Below are 25,908 nucleotides of genomic sequence, written 5' to 3'. Positions count from 1 at the left end.
TGTTCTGCGGCTCTTTCCAGCTGTTGAGAATGGCATCAGCAGCTACTTAATTATTTGTTTCCTTTCCTGCTTTACTCCTGGAAAGCAATACTGAGATCACCTCCTTAACTTTGTATTTGATCTTTGGAAAATAAATATAAATGTATGTTAGTGATATTTTAGAAGAACAGACTTGTGCAAGAACTATAAGTAAAGAAATAAAATTGTGTGAAACAGCTTTGTAATGGGGGGGGGGGTTGCCAAGGCTTTTTTTTACAAACGGGAATTGCTCAGTCTGCTCCTAGCTGCCTGCCAGTAATGCCCCCTTTTTAGCATCTATGTTTGTTGGGAAAGTTAGCAGACATAGGAGAGCTGCATTCTCCATATTTCTAAATTAAAGAATTCTGAAATACCACACTCCCGGTAAAAAATAATTGCCTGCGCAAGCAAGTTACACTCACCAACGTACATTCCCAGAATAGATAAAAGATACTATAAGAAGGGTACAGAGCAATCTGAGGAGCAAGGGGAGGAGCAGGGAAATGACATTCCATCATGGATCGCCCCCCTCATGTTGATGGGAAATCTCGCTATGCCCACGAAGAAAAAGGGGCTTCGTGTGGATCATGGGTTTCAAAACTGCAGACAACAAAACCTAGTACAGATAGTGCCCAAATGCAAAAGAAGGGCTCCGTGTGGAAAAACCTGGAGCCAAAAATCAGGAAGTCAAATTTTGCTTCATCCACAAACTAAGCGATTTTAGGCAAGGCACTGTTCTTTCTGCTTCAGCCTCTCATCTACAATATTACTGACCTATCATACAGTGTTGTTGTAACAATGAGTGAGATGATATATGTAAAATGCTATGAATATTCTGAAAGCTAAATATTATTAAATTATATTACCTTCCTAATTAGTTTGACTTTCCTCAATAAAATAGGATAAATATTTCAGTGTTCTCCAGAGAAACCAAGAGTTTGGTCTGCCAATCATGGCTCTAGTGTTATCTTGATTTCCATTAATTAATCTTATTAAAGATCCATTTCTAATTCCTTCAGGGCTGAAATGGCATTTACTACAAATGCATATTAATAACATAAATGCATCGTTATTCAGGATCTGTTATAGGAAAAGAATTAACTGATTTGGTTTATTACAAGTATTCAGTGAAAAATCTCTGAAAGTGTATTGTATTATCAATGGCTTGCAACCAGAGTTTTATACATGCAATGGGATTCCCCCCCACCCACCGCCACCCACTGTGCCTCCAAAATACTGCTCCAGAAAGTTCGGGGATTGTTGTGGGATGGCAGAGATACTTTGTGTGTGTTTGGAGTTCTGTTCATGAATGTGCCTCACACAATTTCTGCCAATTCCCCCTCTGATTGTAGCCCCCTGCGTCACCTTGCATGCCATTTCAGAGGGTCTCCCAAACCCCCAGAGTGGCTTTTCAGTGTGGGCAGGGAAGGAGGAGGCAGAAAAGCCTATGCATGTCATAACGTACGGAATAGAAATCTGTGTAGAGAGTTCAAAAGTTTGGTAAATACCTTCTTGAGAATTGTCATCGTGCTATCATCTTCAGAGTCTCTTGTCAATTAAGGACCTTTGGTATGAAAGCTAATTCACAGAACAATATTTAACATGAAGGATTATGTGGGGAAGACCTTATGAGTTGACATTTTGGGGGTGAAAGCTAGCCCTGCAAATGCTCCAGATAGGGTGAAGATCATGACTCCCCACATTGTGGTTTAACCTGTAAATATTCCCCTTGTTGCAAGCTAGGCTGAGGGAGTAGTATACAAGCTTGCAGTGTAAATCACTGTTATAACCTTATCGCAGGTTGGGAGGTTGTGCTGAAAGAGAGTAATTTATGGCAGTCCTACAATGTGGTCCACTATCAATATATAAAAAGTTTGATCAACCTAAATTGTCCCCTCAAACCTCCTCCCAGGCCAAATCTAGCACTCAATTGCATTCAGAAGCCTCATGCTACATTGACTTACATGTAGACTGGTTGCACCTTTAAATTTTCAGAACCCCAAAATAATTAAAATTTGCACATGAAGTTAGACTCAAGTTAGAGCAGTGAATCATGTCTTTGATATTTTGGGGTTAAACTGAGTGTCTCGTGTATGGACTTTGCCTTGAGCAACGGGACTTCCCCCTGTAGTCCCTGTGCCCTCCCAAACTGATCTGGAGGGTCCCACAACCCTTCAGAGTAAATTTGGGGGTGCTTGGGGGGGAACCGTTCCATCAGCAGTTTCTGTTTAACTGGCAGATGGACAGGATTGGGTACCACCCTTTATTTTTTCAGTCACTACAGGCACAGACTCAGGTAACACATGTACCTGAGGTTCAGGGATACACTGCAACATTTTTCTGTAGTGTCTCACTTGTTTGTTAATAATTGTCATGGATGCTGAGTTCTGGATGTTGAAGCAATTATGTAGTTAAAATTAGCTGTAAATCTAATGTGGCTTTTTTCATGTTGTCAAATTAACTAGAGCTTGTCAGGGTTTTTTTCCCCATTCATATAGGATTAGATTAATTTTGTAGCTTCTGTCACAACTGATATGCCTTATAATGTATTCAGTCAGAATAATGCACTAACACCTAATATTTACCGATGTTTCCCCGCTCAGCATCTTGCATTTATATACACTCACCTGCCCACTGGATCACAGCTCAGTGACTTGATGTGAAAACGTAATCTAAAGTAACACTAAGAGTGCTGGTTATCAGTCTACAAATTAACAGGCAGTCCTGTGATTAAAAAGCATGCATATATTTCATCTATGTTCATAAGTGTTTTGTTATGCTGACACGAATGACATTGCTCAAATTCTCGACACCCATCTACATCACTATGCAAAACTTGAACTGTTTGCTCTGAAGTGGTACCACTGGCTCTAGTAGTAATTGCATTGCAATGTAAACAGTTAAAGAATTACAGCTATCCATTGCTGTCAAACTCTAAGTGGATTTTCAGTTTCAATATTCCAGTGGAAAGTCAAAACAAAACAAAACAAAAAACAACTTATAGAATAATAAATCCAAAACTGATACCGTTCCACTATAGTGATATTAATGGGAGATCACATACTGGGTTAGAAATATTCTACTAAAGCAAAGTTTCCAAAGTAACTGGACTGAACACAGCATCACCTGCAATGAGTGATGAAACTGTTAAAACAGTAGTTTAATTGAAAACTGTTCTTATTTATTTATTTATTTATTTCTATACCACCCAATAGCCGAAGCTCTCTGGGCGGTTCACAAAAATTAAAACCAAACGGCACACAATAAAACTATTTCAAATATATAGAACATTAGAACCACAATATGACAATGCAACCACAATAAAACCTAGCAGCAGTGCAGGAATTTAAAATAGAGATTTAAAATAGCAAAGCTAAAAGTCTAGAAAGCTAAAATGCTAAAATGCCTGGGAAAATAAAAAGGTCTTCACCTGGTGCCGGCAAGAATACAGTGTAGGTGCCAGGCAAACCTCACTAGGGAGCTCATTCCACAGCCGGGGTGCCACAGCAGAAAAAGCCCTCCTCCTAGTAGCCACCCGCCTCACTTCCTTTGGCAGGGGCTCACGGAGAAGGGCCGCTGACGATGATCTTAAGGTCCGGGCAGGCACATATGGGAGGAGGCGATCCTTCAGATAACCTGGGCCCAAGCTGTTAAGGGCTTTGAATGTTAATACCAGCACTTCGAATCGGGCCTGGAAATGGACTGGCAGCCAGTGCAGCTGGAAAAGTACTGGCGTAATATGAGCTTGCTGGCCAGTCCCTGTTAACAGTCTTGCTGCCCTATTTTGGACCAGCTGAAGTTTCCGGACCGTTTTCAAAGGCAGCCCCACATATAACGCATTGCAGTAATCCAGACGAGAAGTTATCAGAGCATGGATAACTGTAACTGGGCTATCTCTGTCCAGATAAGGGCATAGTTGGTATACCAGCCTAAGCTGATAAAAAGTGCTCCATGCCACTGAGTTCACCTGTGCCTCAAGTGACAGTTCTGGGTCCAAGAGCACCCCCAAACTATGAACCTGATCCTTTAGGGGGAGTGCAACCCCCTCCAGGACACATTGAATATCACCTAGCCGGGCAGATGAACCACCCACTAACAGTACCTTTGTCTTGTCTATATTGAGTCTAGGGATGTCGGAGAATTTCTCCACGAATCTCTGGGAATCTCCCCTGAAATTGGTGGAGAAACGGTCCGCGCCCCCCTCCCCCGGATGGGACTTACCTTCGGCGAATGTCCCTGGCGGCGGCGGCTCCTAGCGGCGGTTCAGCGGCGGTGCGGCAGCGGCCAGTCTTCCGACCGGCTGCCACCACTGCCATTTCCAAGTGTAAAAAAACAACAACAAACGTGATAGGCTACGTAAAGATTTACGTAGCCTATCATGGCTAGATTTTCAAAAAACACCGTGATAGGCTACGTAAATGTTTACGTAGTCTATCACGGCTGACTTTGGGGGGGGGGAAAGCACGTACGCAAATGGCGGCGCCTATGGGCGCCGCCATTTGCATACGCGCTTTCCCCCCCCCCCAAAGTCAGCCGTGATAGACTACGTAAACATTTACATAGCCTATCACGGCTGACTGGAGGGACGCAAACAGCGGCGGCTATGGCCGCCGCCATTTGCGTCCCCGCAGGACAGCAGGATTCACGGCCGGAGGGAAGGGGCACCTCCCCTCCGGCCAGAATTTTGGCCAGGGGGACGGGGCACCTCCCTCCCGGCCAGAAATTTGGCCAGAGGGATGGGGCGCCTCCCCCCCGCCAAGAATTTCGGGGGGAGGAACGGAGCGCCTCCCCCCCAACGTGAAGCAAGCTGCAGGACCAGGTAAGGGACTTCTGTCCATCCCTAAGTAGGGATGACAGGGAAATCCGCTGCGGATTCAAATGAGGCTGGATTCTTTGGAATCCGGCCTCAGGAATCCGCAGCAGATCGGGACCACTTACCTCTGCTCCAAGGGAACTGGAGGTGGAACGGCACTTGGCTGCTTCTTGCCAGCCAGAGCCGTTCGCCTCCTCCCTGTCCCTGCCGATTGCCATGTCTTTAAAAAAGGCGATCAGGAGGATGTGCCCATAGTCTTATACGCAAATAGAGTCATGAATCTTGCATATAAGTCTATGTGTCCTCCATTGCCTTATACGCAAGATTCACCGCTCTATTTTGCATATAAGTCTATGGGCACATCCTCCCGATCGCTTTTTTTTTTTTAAAGACATGGCAATTGGCAGGGACAGGGAGGAGGCAAATGGCTCTGGCTGGCAGGAGGGAAGGTAAGCACCCCCAAGCCAGTCCCCCCCCCCGATTTCCCACCAGAACAGACGGTGGGGAATCCGTACACCCCTAGCCAGGAGTCTAAACCTCAACAGGAAGTGATCTGACCATGACAAAGGGACAGATGTTAATTCTTGCACTTTCAGATCACCATCCTCCTGCCCAGTCAAGAAAACCAGATCAAGCATGTGTCCTTTTATATGCATTGGGCCGATGACATGTTGGGACAGCCCCATGGTTGTCATGGCGGCCATGAAGTCCTGAGCTGCCTCGGATACAGCGGCCTCAGCATGAAAGTTGAGATCTCCCAGGACCATCATCCTAGGGGTCCTCAACACCAAGTCTGAGACCACCTCCGTCAGCTCAGGCAGGGAGTCTGATGGGCATTGGGGTGGGGGGTACACCAACAGAATCCCTAATCTGTCCCAGGTACCCAACACAAGGTACAAACACTCAAGATCTGCATTCGAATGAGCAGGAAGCCTAGAGAGGGAGATTGAATTCCTATAGACCACGGCAAACCCCCCCCCCGACCCTCAAGTCAGTGTTGGTGCTGCACTGAGTACCCAGGAGAGCACATCTGGGAGAGAGTGACCTTACATATCTGCACACTTTAAAAACATGGAAATGGAATTTTCTAACCTGTTTAAAAATCTTCCAAATGAAGAGTTTCAGTGGGTTTTGAACCCATTTCTTAAAAATATAAAAATGCACCTCCTTCCAATTAGATTAGAACATCTGATTGACATCAGGGAAGATGGAAGTTTACTTGCTGAATTTCAACAAAAACCTTTGCATAATTGGTGCGTGGGATTGAAAAATGAGTATCATGATTTAGTAAGCGCAGCCAACAATGCATGTCTTCCATTTAGATCTACGTACCTTTGTGAGGTGTCTTTTTCAGTTATGAGAGCCATTAAAACCAAGTATCAAAATAAATTGAACTTAGAACCAGACCTTTGAATCGCTGAATCACAAAGTGTTAAACCAAGATTTTCAAAAATAATGAAACATCTTCAATCACATTGCTCTCACTAAAAAATGTTAAAAAATGTTAATATTTTTTTAGTGAGAGCAAAAAGGATTTTTATACCATTAATAAATAAAAGAAATTATTTTTAAAATACTGTTTATTTCATCTTTATATCATCTTTATTTTTGGTGTATGTTTTATAATGTACATAATATATTAGTACAGTAGTACACATATATCATTTATAAATATGCATATATTGGGGGTGCGTGCTCAAAAATCTTTTACTGATAGGAGTGTGCCATCAAAAAAGTTTGGAGACTACTGCACTAGACCACAGAAAGGGTGACTTGGGTTGATAACATTCCTGAAACGATAAAGGCATACAAAATTTATGTTTAAAACCCACACATTTAAAATTCCTGCTTTTTTCCAATTTAATATGGAATATATTAAAAAGCAGGAGCCAATCCATATTCCCGCTACCACCTTCAATCCCAAATTGGTCTATGGGTTTTTCTACATATGGCTTTTAATCTGCACCTTTACTGAGGCTTCTGCTTCTGGATTCTTTACGGGATTAAAACTGGTTCCTTCACAGCGGTTTTTTTTGGGGGGGTGTCTTTCTCTTTCTCTGCTTTTCTGTATGTTCCATTACATAACCACTAGGTGGTGCTGTGATATAGCGTAATTGCACAATTACACGAGGGTTCTATAATGCCACTGAGAAAAAATACTAGACTTTCCCCATTAGGAAAAAGCTCTGTGATAATTGTTGCAAAGCACAGGAGAGGCTCTGGAGGATGATGACGCAAACTGCTGAGAGTGAGGATGCAGCAGTTTGCGTCATCATCCTCCAGAGCCTCTCCTGTGCTTTGCAACAATTATCACAATAATTTATTGAGTGCACAATAAAGCCTCATGTAGAAAAGCTCTATGAAGAGGAGTCCCTTGATATTTCCCTATAAATATAAATGTATATTAATTAAATAAATAATGGATAAATGGTGGGGATAAATGGAGAGTTGCATTTGCAGGAGGAATTTATGTTCCTAATGGCATCTAAAATCAGCTCTCCATTTTTAAAGCTTTCTGAGAACCTTACATCCACCCCCACCCCCGAAAGCAACTTAGGGCGCAATCCTATGGGGATAGGCGACTGCCTCCAAACTTGGAGGCGACTGCCTATCCAATGCAGGGCAGGAGAAGCACGGAGGGGATCGTCCCCTCTGTGCTTCTCCTGCCCTGCATTTGCAGCTTAGACAGCCGATTTTGGCTGTCTAGCTGTGGGAAGGAGGAGTGGGGGAGGAGGCTTCCAGACAACAGATAGGATGTGTTGTACCGGCTTTTCCACCTTCCCCGCCCCGGAACGCCCCCCCGGAATGCCCTATTTTGGCTGTTCTGTGCTCCACTTCCAAGTGCAGGAGCATGGGGCTGCTCTGCGCTGCCTCCAAGGCAACGCGGATGCGGGGCAGGTTGGTTCTCCAGGAACCGACCTTGGAGCGCAGGCTCCAAGGTCGGTTTCCGGAAAACCACATATCCTATGGCCGTCTAGCTGCTAACTAGTGGCCATAGGATTGCTCCCTTATATTGTTACATGTTCCTCACTTCTCTGACAGTGAGAAGTTACAAGGGCAGTACTACTACCTCAGTTTGGTTTCCTTTGGATGAGATAGCAATATAGTCTTGAAATATAACTTTACAAAATATGTAATTTTAATTAGAAATATAAAAGTAGAGCATAAATGGAGCATAAACTTCTACAAGGGAACAGAGCCACTACTCCAGCCTTCCCCAACCTGGTATCCTCCAGATGTTTTGGATGGCAACGCCCAGCATTCATGGTCATTGGCCATGACTGGGGCTGATGGGAGTTGTAGTCCAAAACATCTGGTGGATGCAAGGTTGTGGAAGGATGCACTACTCTATATCCTACCGCCCAGAGGGGGTACACGGAAGGAGACTCCTCGAAGACTGTTGTACAATCGGGCGTACCCTGGTAACAGTGCATTGCTCTGGCTAATCCTTCTATCACCTGATCAAACCGCAGCTCAGCGGCGTGGTGGTGGCTACATTTTGGCGGAGCGGAGTTTGGTCTGGACACGACACGACGATGACTGCCCAGAGAGAGATAATGTGCACCCCAAAGTGTCTTCAACCAACATCTCCCTCTTTCTCTCTCTCTCTCTCTCTCTCTCTCTCTCTCTGCCTGTTTCAAACCGAAACAGGGTTTTCTTCAGACACAAGAGAACATACATCAGCCCACCCACCTAGCTCTGTGTGTCACCTTCCCCAAGCTCTGATTCAAAGATGCACAAGGATTGCCAGCTATCTCCCACTCAGTAACTCCCATCAATTCACCATTCTGAGCTATATGAACCAGCAATCTGCCAAAGAGAGAGGTTGCAGTTGGAGAGGGGGAGATGGCCAGCCAGAAAGCCACTGCAGAGTGTTTGGAGCACTTCAGATGAGGACAAGACAACCGTTACTACTGTCTGGTGGTGGTATCAGTAAAATTGAAGATGGAGACAGCAGATTGCTTAAAGCCACCTGCTGAATATCTATATCTATAATTAAATTTATATCCCACCTTTTTTTCTTGCAAGGAACCCAAGGCAGCTTACACAGTCCTCCTCCTCTCCATTTTATCCTCACAACAACCCTATAAGGTAGGCTAAGCTGAGAGTCAGTGACTGGCCCAGAGCTACCCAGTGGCTTCCTAGCTGAGTGGGGACTAGATCCCCCCCACCCCCGTCCAACGCTCTGACCACTACACCACACTGGTTCACTGACAGCAGAGGTGAGCTTTGAAATGGCGTCTTCATGGTTCACAGCTGAGTCTGTAATCCTATACACACTTCCCTGGGAGTAATTTCCATTGCGCTCAGTGGGGCTTTCTTCTGAGTAGACATTATAGGGTTGTTGTTCATCTGCCTCCCACTCTGGTGATGGTGAGGAAGAGAGTAAATGCTCCTGCTTGCTTACTGGTTCTCTACCTACCTAGCAAACAGGTGGTAGCAATGATGAGAAAGAGAATGAGGATCAACAGCTGATGACAATGGTGATAAGGTAGATATTGTGGTTTTAATGTTCTATATATTTTAAATTGTTTTATTGTGTGTTGTTTGGTTTTAGTTTTTGTGAACCGCCCAGAGAGCTTCGGCTATTGGGCGGTATAGAAATAAAATAAATAAATAAATAAATAAATTGCACTTTCAGCCTCTGAGCCAGCTTCTATGGTAGCTCCTGCTTCTACTCATCGTGACTGCAGCTCTCAAGTCAATACTCTTACTTCTAGTGTCACACTGCCTAATTCAGTAACTCGAGAGGTCTTGCACCAATATTTGTGTCGGTGAGCCATCTACTCAGTTTGAAACTGGACTCCTCCTTGGACATGATAATATGAGGGAATATAGGACCCAGCAGTGGGGGGGGGGAGCCTGAGCTCTTTCCTTAATTCGTGTGGATGGGTGGGTGGGGCTATGGCAGGATATATAAAGGCTGCCCGTAGCACTGACAAAGGTGATGGGTGTGTTTTGGGGAGAGGTTCTGCAGTTGGTTGCTAGTTTTGAAAAAGGCAGAGTGATTTGGTCTCTGTTTTATCTCTGAGGGCTTTTCTCTTTTCAGTTGTAGGGTAGATTAGGCAGGAGGGGCCCAGTAACCCTCATGATTAGAAAGAAACCTGTTATACAGCATAATCTTGGGGTGTTTTAGGGCTCTACTGAAACTTATATTAGCAGTTTCTTGGGTAATCTTCCCCTAAACTGTATCAGGCAGTCTATTTGGCCTCTGGCTGAATAATTATCAGCAGACACTGGATATGTGTGCAAATTTAGGTAGCACCATGGAGATTTCTTTTACCATTATAAAATAGAATATTTAAGCATGTGTGTAAGTTTTAAGTTCTTTATCCTCAGTTGAGCAATATCTTTATTAGGGCCAAACAAAATGTCACAAAATAGCAAGCAAGCTTTTGAATTCTTCAGATGCAGTTGATGCTGCAGCTGTAAATTGTATTTTGCCTTAAAACTGATGTGTAGGAAAATATTCTAGATTACCCTCCACCAGGGGTTGTGTAGGATTCAGATTACACCCAGGATTGCTGGGAGAGAGAAACATAATGGCTGAACCCAGTGCTGGCTCCAAGTTTTTGAAGGCACTTGGGCAAAACACCCTCATTGGGCCCCCTCCCAGTGAATCTACCTTATCACCATTGTCATCAGCTGTTGATCCTCATTCTCTTTCTCATCATTGCTACCACCTGTTTGCTAGGTAGGTAGAGAACCAGTAAGCAAGCAGGAGCATTTACTCTCTTCCTCACCATCACCAGAGTGGGAGGCAGATGAACAAGCAGGTTATAAGGCCAACGATGAGGGATAAATCCAGGGAGCTCTTGTCAGTAAGCCCCTGCTGGGGTGTGGGCCTTCAGAAGGTGCGCAACCATACCTACCTCTGACACTGGCCCTGGTTTACCCTTCCATTTTTGAAAGGGGGGAAGATTTTGTGCTTAATGATCTCTGGAGGCCCCACAATACCTGAATAGGTGGTGGGGACCATTTCCTTGTCTAGGACAGGAGTTTTTGGCAGGAAAAATAATGTAGCTTGATCTACCTTGGCTATGTTAAGACAAACTGGAATCTTGCAAGCCAATGCACCCAAGAGGGGAGACACAAAATGGGGCTACAGTTTTGCTCTATAATTGAGCTACAGCTGTTAAAAAGTGCATGCTTGACACATTCAGTTCCTGATATCTCTAGATAGGGCTGGGAACAACTCCTGTCAGAAAGTGTGGGAAGCTGATGCCAGTACACAATACCAAACTAGATGGATAAATGATCTGACTTGGTATTAGAGAGCTTTTCTATTTTCCTATCCCATATATGTAAATGCCACTGTGTTTAGTAGGGGCTTTCTCCCAGAGAAAACAAAATTCACAGAACTGCAGCTGTAGTGACAAAATAAACCAGGTTTGGCTGAGATGTGCAACTCCCCTACATCTCAATGGAAAAGAACCAGTAGATTCTCATCATGGGAAAAAGTGCTGCAGCAGATATTTGCTTTTGTGTGTGACTTTCCTGTTGTCACTTCTAATCACATATAATTTTGTTCCCTCATGCATTGTTAAGCTGCTTTTACCATATGGTGTTATCTAATATGAAATCATCTAGCTATAGGCCATAGAATCCAACTCACAGCCAGAAACAGGAACTCCTAAATTTATCTCATGGAAGAAGGAAGTTCCCCTATTGCCAATGGTGGATGCCCTTCAGTATACCACTGGAAGTGGCAGTTCTAGAAAAAGTTACTCCTGGCAACTTGATCAAAACAATGTACTTGCTGTATCAACAAAACATTTAATACCACATGTATTCCATGAGCCTTGAATCAGCTGAAGTTGATATATTCATCAAAATCCTCCTTCAGTGTAGAACTGAGAATCCTGTTACTGCTTGATTTAATTTATGGTTCTTTCATGAAACAGCTAAGTTAGTTGGGCTATTTGCTTTTGGCACATGGAACCTAGAGGAGTCCTGATCAGAAGTGACTGATTGCCAAGTAAGGCTAGATGCCACTTTACTGCAGCTAGTCACCCCAAGCGCAGCCAGGCCAAAGGCTTTAGCCACTCTGAATTATCCTTCTAGGAGCTGGAGTGCCAACATCCATAAGTTCTGCAATAGCTGCTTGTGGTCTCATCCCTCCCAAGGTTTCAGTAAGTTCAATTTTGTGGCATTCCAGATGACGGGGCATGGAGTGCAAAAATCCATGACTGTAAGAGTCACAGACTCAAACTGGTATCCAGGTGAAACTACCTATTCAGGTTCCCGGTCAAACACTCAGGTTGCAGGAAAAATAAAACGTATTTTACTCATACATCCAGAGCTCTAGCCTCAAGTGTAAATCAATGTAAATAACAAAGTTACCAGAGTAATACCTAAATCTGTTTTTTTTTAAATTCACTATAAGGAAGCCAAACTCCATGAGATGACAGTTCAGAGCTCAGAGATCCATGATGGGGAAACTTTTACAAAGGGTACTTACATCAAATGAGGGTTTAAAAAATACAAGTTTAAAAATCATAGTAACTCATCAAAACAAATGCCTCTGAAAAACATGCAAAAATGTAAGTTGAAAAATGGTAAAGTTATCAATGAAGTTATCAGTATCACTCAATCATGAAATCTAATGGAAACATACTCTTCAAAAATGCAGGTGAAATAACTTTATATAATACATGTTCACCCTTAATCAAGAAGTAAAAAGGCATACCCAAGTACTCTGTAACAATAGGAGGCTGCTCCTAGAGTAGTACAGCAAGCTGGCTCATCTCTTAAAAAGCCATTACTCAAGTGAATTTCAGAAAATACCTTTGTTCCAGTGCTGTGTAGGAGGAGAGGCCTGATGTTTAAACAGTAAAAATGAAGGAGTGAATACAGTGTAGTTCAGAGCGGGGTATAACAGCCAAACACTGTTAAAGGGATATTACTACTATATTGCTGTTGTAAATACATTCTAAAAAGTTACGACAACTGCTAATACTAAATGCACATTTCAAAATGCAGTAAATTAAACATTCTGAAATCTCATTAATCTATACATGAACATATATTCCTAAGCAGAGTTGGGAACAATGGTCTGAGAGAGCACCTTGGTCTCTTTATTACATGTTTTTAGGAAGGGGAAAAGGAATGAGCAAATTCGCTTTTATGGGAATCTGATTACAATAAAAACTGCCCCCTTACTAGAGACTGTTTATGTAAACTACTTGTATACCACTTGCTAGTCTACAACCTTTAAGCAGTTTACATAAAAATACATAAAATATCATAAAACCAATGTAAAAACAGTATAAATAATATTTTAAACATTACAGAAACAGCTGGGGTAAGATAGAAAAGCACTTATTTATTTATTTAGTTCATTTTTATACCACCCAATAGCCAAAGTTCTGGATGGTTCACAACAATTAACAATAAAATACAGAATACAGATGATAAAAACAATATAAAAGTTTAAAACTACAATATAAAAATAAAATAGAGCTTGCAGCAAGGCATTTAAAATACAGTACCAGATAAAAACAACTAAACTAAAATGCCTGGGACAATAAAAAGGTCTTCACCTGGTGCCGAAACAAGCACAACGTAGGTGCCAGGCGAACCTCTCTGGGAAGCTCATTCCACAATAGGAATGCCACCGCAGAAAAGGTCGCCCTTACAAGTCTGGGAATGCTTGAGTAAAAAGACAGATCTTCAAAAGGCACCTGAAGCTTTCCACAGTTTCTGCCTCTCAGGCCAAATGTGGGAAAACATTCCAGAGGGTGTGTGCCACTACTGAGAAGGCCTGCTTATGTGCTGTTACCTGATGACTTGCTGTTGGTCATGGAATGACGAGTTAGGCCTTCTTGGAAGATCTCAGGGGTTGATTTGGTGTATATAGGGGAAGAGGGTCCAATAGCGTGATAACTTCCATTTCTGATAATAGTCTAGCCCGCAAATTAGAAATTTACTTACTGGCTGGACCCATCTTCATAATGAAGTTACACCTGATGGTGAAAGAGGTAGCCAGTTCCAACTGGACAAATCATTGTGCAAAAGAGCTTAAGTTTTGGAAGAAAAAGTGGGTCTGAACAGAAAACGAACAAAAAGTGAGAACTAAACTATTCAGGTATCCCAGTACCAACTTACCAGACACTCTAGGAAGCACTATTGAGCTACTTCAGAAGTAGGGGTTTATCACACTGCCCTTTATGTCTTTGCACACTGATCTGAAAGTAAGCACACTGGACTAAGGGGATTTCTACACCAGCCTAAAATCCTGCATTTAAAATGGGGCTTTCTGCTTCTGTTTTAAATGCAGGATCACAACCTATTCCCTTTACACGTGCTTCCTTCTCTGTAGATGGCCATTCCCATAGCATTATGTTTCTGTGAAAAAGCATTACATACTCTCCAGGTTAAGTGATACTTGCTCCTGGGTTCCTGCCCCTTTCCCTCCCCTTGCACGACTGGTGGATGGGGACTGATAAGCGGACAGCCCCGCCTCCCTCTTCCATGCTTTTGGCCAGTCCCTGCTGCTCAGCCCCTCTGCTGCTCCTCCGCTCTGCCACCCCCTCTCGCTGCTGTTCTGTTTTGAAGAGGCAGGCTGAAAATGCTGAGGAACCAAAATAGCGCAGGTGCGGGAAGGCTAAAGGCCCATCAGACCTTCGACATCATGACCATGCCCCCAACAACCACACTCAGTGTTTCATTCATGCTAGGGGAGAAATACACGGGGAGGATATGGCGCTCCATTTGAGCCTATCTGGAAAAATACCCCATTTTTTCTGTTTGAGGAAAACACAGGACAGGTGGGAGGAAATAATGGAATAATGACTGGACAACGACAACATCATGTAATGGACCTGCACAATTCAGTGAGTGAGCAACCATGAATGTGCAATAAACTTGAGGTGTAGAGATCCCCACTGTATAAGGACAGTAATTTCACACCTTCTCAGGGCAATTTCTTCAGATTCAAACAAAAAGAAAAGTGTAAGCTTCCCAGTTACACAGGATTCTTTGTGCAACGGAATCAAAAGCATACCCTATCATGCACTCAGAAATTTACATTAATTTTTATCACAGATACTTCCACACTGCCAGTCACTTTTCAAAACCACTTTTGACATAGTGACATAGATTGAAATTGTATGCAAGCTTATTTCTTTATTGCATTTTATTCTGCCTTTTAGCTCAAAAGTCTCCTAAAGTGACTTATAAAGATAGGAAATAAGACAGCCCCTGTCCACAGGCTTACATGCTAAAAGACATAACACAAATGGAAAAGGGATTGCATTGGGGGGGAGGAGGAAACTAAGGGCTCCTTCACACCAGGCTATTATCCTGTGATTGAGATTGCTCCTTCTTGGAAGTTTGTGGGCTCTTTACATGATGCAGCCAAGTCGATTCCTGCAGTGACCCTCCTGCACTAATGCTCTTTTTCCCATTTTTAAATGGATAATGAGCTATCAAATTACACCGTTGTGTTCCGCTTCAGTTTCCTCCATCAAAAGAGTTAAAGCGGGAAGAAGAGGAGTGACATCAATGAAAGTTAATGGAAGACTCAGATATGGGGAGAAGGAGGGGGGAAGGGAGCGTGTGTAAAGGGAGTCTGTTGTGATCCTGCATTTAGAACAGAAGCAGAAAGTCCCGTTTTAAATGCTGGATTTAAGGCTGGTGTCGAAATTCCCAGTGTCTGCCTGACTTGAACCAGAAAGTCATGGATCGGGGGGAGGGGACTTTAAGAGTTTATTGAAACATCAGTGCCTTGCAGCATTTTCCCATCCCTTCAGCCAAGTCTATTCCTTTCCTAATTATGGCTTGGAGTACATGGAATGTGCCTTTTTTCACAGCAGCTGCACACTGGGTTGACATTGTCATGAAACTGTCAACCATAACCCCAAGGTCTGTCTTAGTCACGACTGTATAAGTGGGGATCCCCCCCCCCGCCCCCCATGTGCTTACCTAGAACTGCATTTGCCATTTTGATGTCCATTTTTCCACTGTGGAGTGATCCTTTTGGAGCTCTTTGCAATCCCTCTTTGTTTTAACTGCCCTAAATAATGTGGTGTAATCAGCAAACTTGGCCACCTTGCTGCTTAGTCCTAGTTCCAGATTATTATTATTACCATTACTGCTACTATTATTACATTTGTTATTACATTTATATCCTACCCTTTTTCCTCTTGCAAGTAACCCAAGGTAACTTACATGGGCATCCTCCTCCATTTCATCCTCACAACAACCACGTGAGGTAGGTTAGGCTCAGGGTTAGTGAGTGGCCCAAAGCCATGCAGTGAGCTTCATGGCCGAGTGGGGACTAGTACCCAGGTTCTAGTCTAACACTCTAACGGCTACGCCACACTGTCATTATGAAAAAGTTGAAAGGTATTGGTCCCAATACAGATCCCTGTTACCTAAAAACCTATCTAAAACTTCAATATTTTTGAAAATATATTTTAAAACTTAAAGCAGGAAAACAGTGAAAACCCTTTTAAGTTGTTAAATGAAATCATGCCACATGAGTAGCATGTCACTCAACACTGAGACAGTCACTGAGTGACTGGGTATTTTATTTTTCCGTTAACTGCTCTTTCTCCCTCAAATTTCTCCCTCTTGATACCTCAGGAGAGCTGTCAGTGGATTGGGGAAGGTGCAAGTAGGGGAAGATCTCCCAGACAGCTGGCCCCTCAGGAGGGAAGACTGCCACTTCAGTTGGTGACTGCTCTGTGGCTCTGAAGGACTCTTCGGAGTCCCGATATGTCGGCAAAAGTGAGTTGAGGTAATGTGTGGTGGGAGAGATTAGTTCAGGTCCTTAGTTCTCTCACCAGAGTGTCAAAGACCATGGGGCCCAGTCTCCCGGGCGAGCACCGGGAGAGTACTGTGGCTCACTTGGCTTTCCCACCTCCCCCCATGAACTCAGCACTTCGTCTTGAACTTTGTCACTGGATTTGCCAAATTTTAGGTAAAGAAATTAGATCAGCAACAGAGTGGGGGAGACGAGCTGAAAGTTTACCTCAGGAAAAGTGGGAAACCTAGTCTCAGACAGCTTTGTTTGGACATTCCTCAGCTGTCTATTTTAACTGCCTCAGGGGGAAAATGCGGGAACTTTTCCCTCACCATTTTCTTCTAATGAAGTTCTGTGGCTTCTGACAGAGGGTGTTCTTGCTGGAGAAGCCACAAATGAAGACATACCTCCTCTGTGTCTCCGCAGTCTTTGCCCAACCCTCAGTGGCAATTGGAGGGAAGGGGGCTTACAGACCTGAAGCCTCCTTGTCTAAGGAGGGGGGTGGGCAAGACTCGCAACTCCTAGCAACCACCATGTTCGCAGCCGAGTCAGAGAGGCAACAACACAGATTAGATCTACCTCATTACAAGTTTTGTCTGAGTCTCCCCTTCTCTCAATTAAAGAGGTAGGAGAGTTTTCAGTGGATGATGGGGGTGGGGGTCCTACTAAACCACTTCTAATTAGATTGTTTGAAGATGAGGATTTCCCAGTGCTTCTCAGAAAAGCACAAAAGGTCCTGGGAATTGAGGATAAAAGTGGTGGCGCTCAGAGGGCTGTGTGTCCGAACATTTGCCCTAGGCCTACATCTGATTCTTCAGTTGTGCCTTTTCCAGACATTTTTCTGGAAGCTGTTGAGAGGGAAGGGACAATCCTGGGTAAACTACAGCAGGCACTATGCATGCACAACATGTTCATGTTTCTCCAGAGGAAGGGATGGGTAAATTGAAGATCCTCATAGAGTGGCACTAGGACCCATCAGAGATCACAGAATCATAGAATCATAGAATAGTAGGGTTGGAAGGGGCCTACAAGGCCATCGAGTCCAACCCCCTGCTCAATGCAGGAATCCAAGTCAGAGCATCCCTGACAGATGGCTGTCCAGCCTTGTCTTGAAGGCCTCCAGTGTGGGAGAGCCCACCACCTCCCCAGGTAATTGGTTCCATTGTCGTATTGCTGTTACCGTCAGGACGTTTTTCCTGATGTTCAGCCGGAATCTGGCTTCCTGTAACTTGAGCCCATTATTCCGTGTCCTGCACTCTGGGATGATCAAGAAGAGATCCTGGCCTTCCTCTCTGTGACAACCTTTCAAGTACTGGAAGAGTGCTATCATACCTCCCCTCAGTCTTCTCTTCTCAAGGCTAAACATGCCCAGTTCTTTCAGTCTCTCTTCATAGGGCTTTGTTTCCAGTCCCCTGATCATCTTTGTTGCGCTCCTCTGAACCCTCTCCAGTTTGTCTGCATCCTTCTTAAAGTGTGGTGCCCAGAACTGGACACAGTGCTCCAGATGAGGCCTAACCAGTGCTGAGTAGAGGGGAACTAGTACTTCCCGGGATTTGGAAGCGATGCTTCTATGAATGCAGCCCAAAAGAGCATTTGCCTTTTTTGCAGCCACATCACATTGTTGGCTCATATTCAGCTTGTGATCGACAACAATTCCAAGATCCTTCTCGCTTGTAGTGTGGTTGAGCCACGTATCCCCCATCTTGTAACTGTGCATTTGGTTTCTTTTTCCTAGGTGCAGAACTTGGCATTTGTCCCTATTAAATGTCATTCTGTTGTTTTCTGCCCAGCGCTCCAGTCTATCCAGATCACTTTGAATTTTGTTTCTGTCTTCCAAAATATTAGCTATCCCTCCCAATTTTGTGTCATCTGCAAATTTGATCAGCATTCCCTGCACCTCCTCCTCCAAGTCATTAATAAAAATGTTGAAGAGCACTGGGCCCAGGACACTCATTACCTCTCCCCAGTTTGAGAAGGTCCCATTGATAAGCACTCTTTGAGTCCGATTCTGTAGCCAACTGTGGATCCACCGGATCGTTGTTTCATCTAGCCCACTTTGAGCTAGTTTGCTCATCTGGATATCATGGGGCACTTTGTCGAAAGCTTTGCTGAAGTCAAGGTATATGATGTCTACAGCATTCCCACGGTCTACAAGGGAGGTTACTTGATCAAAAAATGAGATCAGGTTTGTCTGGCAGGACTTGTTTTTGACAAATCCATGTTGGCTTCGAGTAATCACGGCATTGTTTTCAAGGTGCTTACAAATGGATTGCTTTATGATCTGCTCCAGAATTTTCCCAGGGATTGATGTCAGACTGACTGGTCTGTAGTTCCCAGGTTCCTCCTTTTTACCCTTTTTGAAGATAGGGACAATGTTAGCCCTCCTCCAGTCATCTGGCACTTCCCCCGTCCTCCATGATTTCTCAAAGAGAATAGACAGTGGTTCTGAGAGTTCTTCTGCCAGTTCCTTTATGACTCTAGGATGCAGTTCATCTGGCCCTGGAGATTTGAACTCATTCAAAGTAATGAGGTGTTCCTTGACCATATGCCTGTTGATCTCCAGCTGCAATCCTGCCCCTTCAGCCTGCACTTTGCCTTTGCCAGGGGGGTCATAGACCCTCTTTTGGGAGAAGACTGAGCCAAAGTAGGAATTGAACACCTCTGCCTTTTCTTTGTCATCGTTTTGCCATCCTTATTTAATAGCTGAACCACCATTTCTTTCCTCTGCCTTTTACTATGCACATAGCTGAAGAAAGCCTTTCTGTTGTTTTTAACATCCCTTGCTAACCTCAGCTCATTCTCAGCTTTAGCCTTCCTGACGCCATCCCTGCAATTCTGTGCTATCTGCCTGTACTCTTCCTTTGTTACTTGGCCTTCTTTCCACTTCCTATATGTGTCCTTTTTTTGTTTTCAGGTCATCCCTAAGCTTTTTGTGAAGCCACATTGGCTTCTTCTGTTGTCTTCCACCTTTTCTTCTTGTTGGAATTGCTTGTGATTGTGCCTTGAGAATTTCCTTTTTTAAAAGCTCCCACCCATCTTGGACTCCTTTTCTCGCTAGCATCGCTTGCCATGGGACCTTACTGATCATTGTTCTGAGTTTATGAAAATCAGCTTTCCTAAAATCCAGGGTACGCGTTTGACTACACTTGGCTTTTGCTTCCCTTAGAACCAAGAACTCAAGTACAACATGGTCGCTTTCCCCCAGAGTTCCTGTAACTGCTACTTTATCCACTAAGTCATCTCTGTTGCTTAGGATCAAGTCAAGGATAGCTGATCCTCTAGTTCCTTCCTCTACTTTCTGTAGGAGGAAGTTATCCGCCACACAAGTCAGGAATTTCCTGGAGGGGCCATGTTTTGCAGAATTTGTCTCCCAACAAATATCGGGGAAATTGAAGTCCCCCATTACTACTACATCATGCTTCCTTAAAACATTGGCTATTTGCTTTTCAAAAGTTTCATCCTTGTCTTCTCCTTGATTGGGTGGCCGGTAGTAGAGTCCGACCACCAGGTTCCTTTTATTCTTTGCTCCATTTATTTCAACCCAGATGCTCTCGATGGGGCTACCAAGCTCCTCCTCCTGTATTTCTGTGCAGAGATATGTATTTTTCACATACAGTGCAACCCCACCTCCCTTTCTGTTCCTCCTGTTCTTTTTGAACAAGTTATATCCTTCAATTGCTGTATTCCAGTCATGAGAGTCATCCCACCAAGTCTCAGTTATACCTATCAGGTCATAATTTCCCTCTTGTATTAAGAGTTCAAGTTCGTTCTGTTTGTTTCCCATACTCTGGGCATTAGTATATAGACATCTCAGACCATGTGCTTCATAGTCTGGCTTTCTTCCTACATGTGTCTGAAGACTATTATTGGGCGCTATCAGAGCTGTTCTCTCCATTGCAGTGCATGCGCCTATGTCCATTGTTACCCCCAACATTACATCTCCCTTCCCTGTAGGATTCAGTTTAAAGCGCTCCTGATGAAGTTCTTCATGCTGTGGCCAAACACATTCTTCCCATCCTTTGTGAGGTGCAACCCATCCGTAGCCAACAGCCCATCTTCCAGGAAGTATAGGCCGTGGTCCCAGAATCCAAATCTCTCTCGTCGGCACCACCTTCGTAGCCAGTCATTCACCCGGAGTATTTTTCGTTCCCTTTCTATCCCTCTTCTAAGTACTGGAACGATGGATGAGAAAGCTATCTGGGCCCCAAAGTTTTTGAGTTTCCTTCCCAAAGCTTCAAAGTCTGACGTGATCTTTTCGTAGCTCCGCTTGGTGGTATCATTTGTTCCCACATGGATGAGAAGGGATACCTGTCAGTGGGCTTTATGAGTGCAGGCAACCTTTCAGTCACGTCTCTAATCTGTCCTCCTGGGAGACAACATACCTGGGAGTCCATGGGTCTTCACGACATACTTGGGTCTCGATCCCACGCAGCAAGGAGTCTCCCACTACTACCACTCTTCTCTTCTTCTTCTTGTAGGCCTGGGTTTCATCGCCTCTGTTTGACCTTTAGCCTCTTGCTCACTCTTATGCAGGTTCCCCTGTGATTCTTCCTCTGCAGGCTGTCCTCCAGTCTCATCCGCAAGTACCTGGAATCGGTTCCACAGCTCCACTGCTTCCACTGGTGCAGAGTGGCATCTAGTTCTTCTTCTCCTAACTGTCACCCTTTTCCAAGGAGTATCCTCTATTCCATTTTTCTTCACCTCAGCATTTCCCACTGCCTCATCTTGCTGTTGCTCTTCAAGCTTCTGGTCTGCCCTTTGCTGCTGTAGTTCCCCCATTCTGTCCAAGAACTCTTCGTGTTCTCTTATTCCCCGGAGGGTCGACAGTTGCTGCTCCAGTCCACTTACTTTTTCCTCCAGCAGCGTGATCAACTTGCACTTGTTGCAGGTGTAGGCCATGTTGTTCTGAGGCAAGAAAACAACATTGCACACACCTTGCAGGTCACCACCACTGGAGAGTCTTGTCCTTCCATAGCCTCTTTTCCCTTTTTGTGTCTAGCTTCGTGATTGTTCTAGACTAGCCTGTGCCTGCTCCTCTACTCAGTAGAGGTTAAAAGCAGAGTCCCACTGGTGTGAAAGTGTGTGTTACAAGACAAATAAATGGAAAAAAGTTAGTTAAAATAAAAAATAAAAATAATTAAAAAAATGTTAGGGGCCTCCCCCTTGACCTCCCCTGCCGAACTCCCCTGGCCAACTCCTGTTTGCTTCCCCTGTCTGCTTGCTCTGTTCGCTCGTTCTCTGGGAGCTTGCCTGCTTCTGTAGTCCCTGGACCAGCTGGAGCAGCTTGCTCTGCTCTGCTCAGCTGGGAGGCGGGAAACAGACTGAAGCTTCCCGCCCAGTCAGCTGCTGGGAGTACTCAGGCCACACCCCTCCAATTCAGTTGGAGCTCTCAGAAGCACCTGGTGAGCTCACAGCCAATCAGAAGGATAGCAGAAGATGGCAGCAGTCACAGTCATTACCCAGGGGCTGTTTCTCTTACAAAAAAAAGAAGAAGAGGGGGGGTCTGCAAGCACTGGAGAGGAAGACTCCACTCTTCTCTCACCTCTGGCCTCAGAACACCATAGAGGAATGTGTCATAGAACTGTCTAGTGGGCTACATAATATATAGAACTGTCTAGTGGGCTACATAATATATTTCGAATGTCTACTTCACATTCACTTTCTTTCCTCCCTCAGCTCCAAGCAACCAGAGAAACATCACTTGGTATTGTGGGCACTGAAGCAGTTGTTCAACATGAGATACATCAACCTGGTTCCATCTTCTCAACGCCTCAGGATTCAGTCTTCCCTTTGGTGAGAACTTACCTGAGCTCCGGACTCAGTCTTCCCTTCCCTGGGGAAGACTCTGCTGAGAGCTAGTTTTCACACATTCCTTGCATGCCTCCACTTGATGGTGATGGCTGAGGTAGAGATGCTTTTCACATATGAATTTCAAGGCTCCCCTTCCTGGGGATGTCCCGGCTTAGAGCTGCTTTTGACGTAGGAGTTGCAAGGTTCCCCTTCATCGGGATGTCTCAGCTTACAGCTGCTTTTCACACAAGAATTGCAAGGCTGCCCTTCATGGGGATGGATTAACTTGGAGATGCATTTTGCACAGGAATTGCAAGGCTCATCTTCAAGGTGATGCCACATGGTTGAGCTGCATTTTGGACTAGCAAGGTTAGGAATAGCAAGGTTCCCCTGCATGGGGATGTCTCAGCCTTGAACTGGTTTTCAAAAAAGAATTGCGAGGCTCCCCTTCATGGGGATGGATTAATTCAGAACGGGCTTCCACACAGGAGTTGCAAGCTTCCCCTTCATGGGGATGTCTAGGCTTAGAGCTGCTTTTCACATGGGAGTTGCAAGGCTCCCCTTCATGGGATGTCTCAGCCTAGACCTGGTTTTCAAACGAGAATTGTAAGGCTCCCCTTTATGGGGATGGGTGAAGTTAGAGCTGGTGATCACAGTTGAATTGTAAGGATCATTTGCCTGGGAATTGCACAATGTAGAACTGCATTTTGCAAAAGAATTGCAAGGCTCGTCTTCATGGGGATGCCGCACCTGAGAGCTCCATTTCACCCAGAATTTGCAAGGCTCCCCTTCATGGGGTGGATTAATTTAGAGATGGATTTCACACATGAATTCAAAGGCTCCTGTTCATGGGGATGCCCAAGTTTAGACCTACTTTCTGCACATGATTTGCAAGACTCCTCTTCATGGGGATGCCTCACCTGAGAGCTCCTTTTCACCCAGAAATTGCAAAGCTCCCCTTCATGGGGATGTCTAGGCTTAGTGCTGCTTTTCACATAGGAGTAGCAAGGTTCCCATTCATGGGGATCCCTAACCTGAGAGCTGCTTTTAACCCACAATTTGCAAGGCTCCCCTTCATGGGGATGGATTAATAAAGAGCTGGCTACAACACATGAATTGTAAGGCTCTGCTTCATGGGGATGCCTCACCTGACACCTCCTTTTCACCCAGAAATAGCAAGGTTCCCCTTCATGGGGAGGTCTAGGCTTAGTGATGCATTTCAAACAGGAATAGCAAGTATCCCCTTCATAGGGATGGTTAGGCTTAGAGCTTCTTTTCATATGGGACTTGCATCCCCGTGAAGAGGAGCCTTGCCTCACCAGAGCTCCTTTTCACCAAGAAGTTGCACCGCTCCTCTTCATGGGGATGTCTAACCTTAGAGCTGCTTTTCAAATAAGAATTGCAATGCTGCCCTTCATGGGGATGGATTAATACACAGCTGGCTTTCACACATGAATTGTAAGGCTCCTCTTCAAGGGGATGCCTCACCTGAGATCTCCTTTTCAGCCAGAAATTGCAAGGTTCCCCTTCATGGGGACCTCCAGGCTTAGAGATGCATTTCACTCAGGAAGAGCAAGTATCCCCTTCATAGGGATGGTTAGGCTTATAGCTTCTTTTCACATAGGACTTGCAAGGCACCCCTTCATGGGGATGTCTAGACATAGAGAGCTCCTTGTACCCCACAATTTGCAATGATCCCCTTCATGGGGATGGATTAATACAGAGTTGGCTTTCAGATATGAATCATTAGTCTCCTCTTCACGGGGATGCCTCACCTGAGATCTCCTTTTCACCCAGAAATTGCAAGGCTCCCCTTCATGGGGATGGATTAATATAGAGCTGGCTTCAGCTGGACATCTGGCCGCTGGCTAGCAGGGACGCAACTGAAGTTTGCATAAAGTTTTTATTTAAAAACTTTATGAAAAAATTAAAGTTTTTTTAAAAACCCAGCCACATCATAGGCTACGTAAATCTTTACGTAGCCTATCACGTCGTTTCTTTTTTTTTTTTTAACCCAGCCATGATAGGCTACGTAAATCTTTACTTAGCCTATCACGTCGTGTGTTTTTTTTACACAAGACTGCAAATGGTGGCGGCGGCAGCCGGTCGGAAGACCAGCCGCCACAGCTGCAGCTGCTGCTGCCCGGAAGATCTGCCCCAGGTAAGTCTTGTCCCGGGGGGGATCCGCGGGGGGTGTGGCAGGCCGTTCCGCCACGGAGTTTGGGGGGCCGAATGCACTGGCATTCGGCCTCACTGAGATCCGTGGCGGAACTCTCTGCCATCCCTACTTTTCACCTACTATCTTCAAGGGTTCTCTTCATGGGGATGGATCAATACAGAGCTGGCTTTCACACATGAATTATAAGTCTCTTCATCGTGGGGATGCCTCACCTGAGAGCTCCTTTTCACCCAGGAATTGCGAGACTCCCCTTGAAGGGGATGTCTAGGCTTAGGGTTGCTTTTCAAACATGAATTGCAAGGCTCCCCTTCATGGGGATGGATTAATATAGAGCTGGCTTCAATACATAAATTGCAAGTCTCCTCTTCATGGGGATGTCTCTCGTTAGAGCTGCTTTTCACATAGGAGTTTCAAGGTTCCCCTTCATGAGGATCCCTAACCTGAGAGATCCTTTTCACACCCTATTTGCAAGGCTCCTCTTCATAGGGATGGATTAATACAAAGCTGGCTTTCACACATGAATTGTAAGTCTCCTCTTCACAGGGACGCCTAAGCTTAGTGATGCATCTCACACTGGAATAGCAAGTATCCCCTTCATAGGGATGGTTAGGCTTAGAGCTCCTTTTCACATGGGACTTACAGGGCTCCTCTTCACAGGGATGCCTCACCTGACACCTTTTCACACAGAAATTGCAAAATTCCCCTTCATGGGGATGTCTAGACATAGAGAGGTCCTTGTAACCCACAACTGATAGCTGATAGCTCCATTTACCCAGAAATTGCAAGGCTCTACTTCCTGGGGATCTCTAGGCTTAGTGCTGCTTTTTACATATGAATTGTAAGGCTCCTCTTCATGGTGATGCCCCACCTGAGAGCTCCTTTTCACCCAGAAATTGCAAAGTTCCACTTCATGGGGATGTACAGGCTTAGAGATGCATTTCACACAGGAATAGCAAGTATCCCTTTCATAGGGAGGGTTAGGCTTAGAGCTTCTGTTCACATGGGACTTGCAAGTCTCCTCTTCATGGGGATGCCTCACCTGAGAGCTTGTTTCCACCCAGAAATTGCAAGGCTCCCCTTCATGGGGATGTCTAGACATAGAGAGCTCATTGTAGCCCACAATTTGTAATGCTTCCCTTCATGGGGATGGATTAATACACAGCTGGCTTTCACACATGAATTGTAAGGCTCCTCTTCAAGGGGATGCCTCACCTGAGATCTCCTTTTCAGCCAGAAATTGCAAGGTTCTCATTCATGGGGATGGATTAATACACAGCTGGCTTTCACACATGAATTGTAAGGCTCCTCTTCATGGGGATGCCTCACCTGAGAGCTCCTTTTTTCACCCAGAAATTGGGA

At 44.7% G+C, this 25,908-nt stretch overlaps 1 protein-coding gene across 4 annotated transcripts in view; it reads left to right on the top strand.

Annotated features, from left to right (window-relative positions):
• The window catches only part of LOC146347246 (uncharacterized), a 62,699-nt gene that overhangs the window by 12,255 nt on the left and 24,536 nt on the right, over positions 1-25,908 (top strand). Inside the window, exons 2-3 of one of the 4 annotated variants that reach the window (XR_014790218.1) lie at positions 16,421-16,564; positions 22,257-22,373. Coding sequence is in view for 2 of the 4 variants with exons in the window: in XM_084850274.1 (XP_084706400.1) it covers positions 17,114-17,205; positions 22,257-22,373 (209 nt within the window). In the remaining 2 variants the exon portion in view is untranslated. Of the gene's footprint in view, positions 1-16,420; positions 16,565-17,028; positions 17,206-17,639; positions 17,730-22,256; positions 22,374-25,908 lie in introns of those variants that run through there. The other 3 variants (XR_014790219.1, XM_084850274.1, XM_084850275.1) reach the window with 3 other exon arrangements.

Source organism: Heloderma suspectum, chromosome 4 (assembly GCF_057233095.1).
Source record: "Heloderma suspectum isolate Gila_16-S chromosome 4, 16-S_ref, whole genome shotgun sequence".
Classification (NCBI taxonomy): domain Eukaryota; kingdom Metazoa; phylum Chordata; class Lepidosauria; order Squamata; family Helodermatidae; genus Heloderma; species Heloderma suspectum.
The sequence above is the reverse complement of the archived record's forward strand: the minus strand, read 5'-3'. Positions and strand labels throughout refer to the sequence as shown.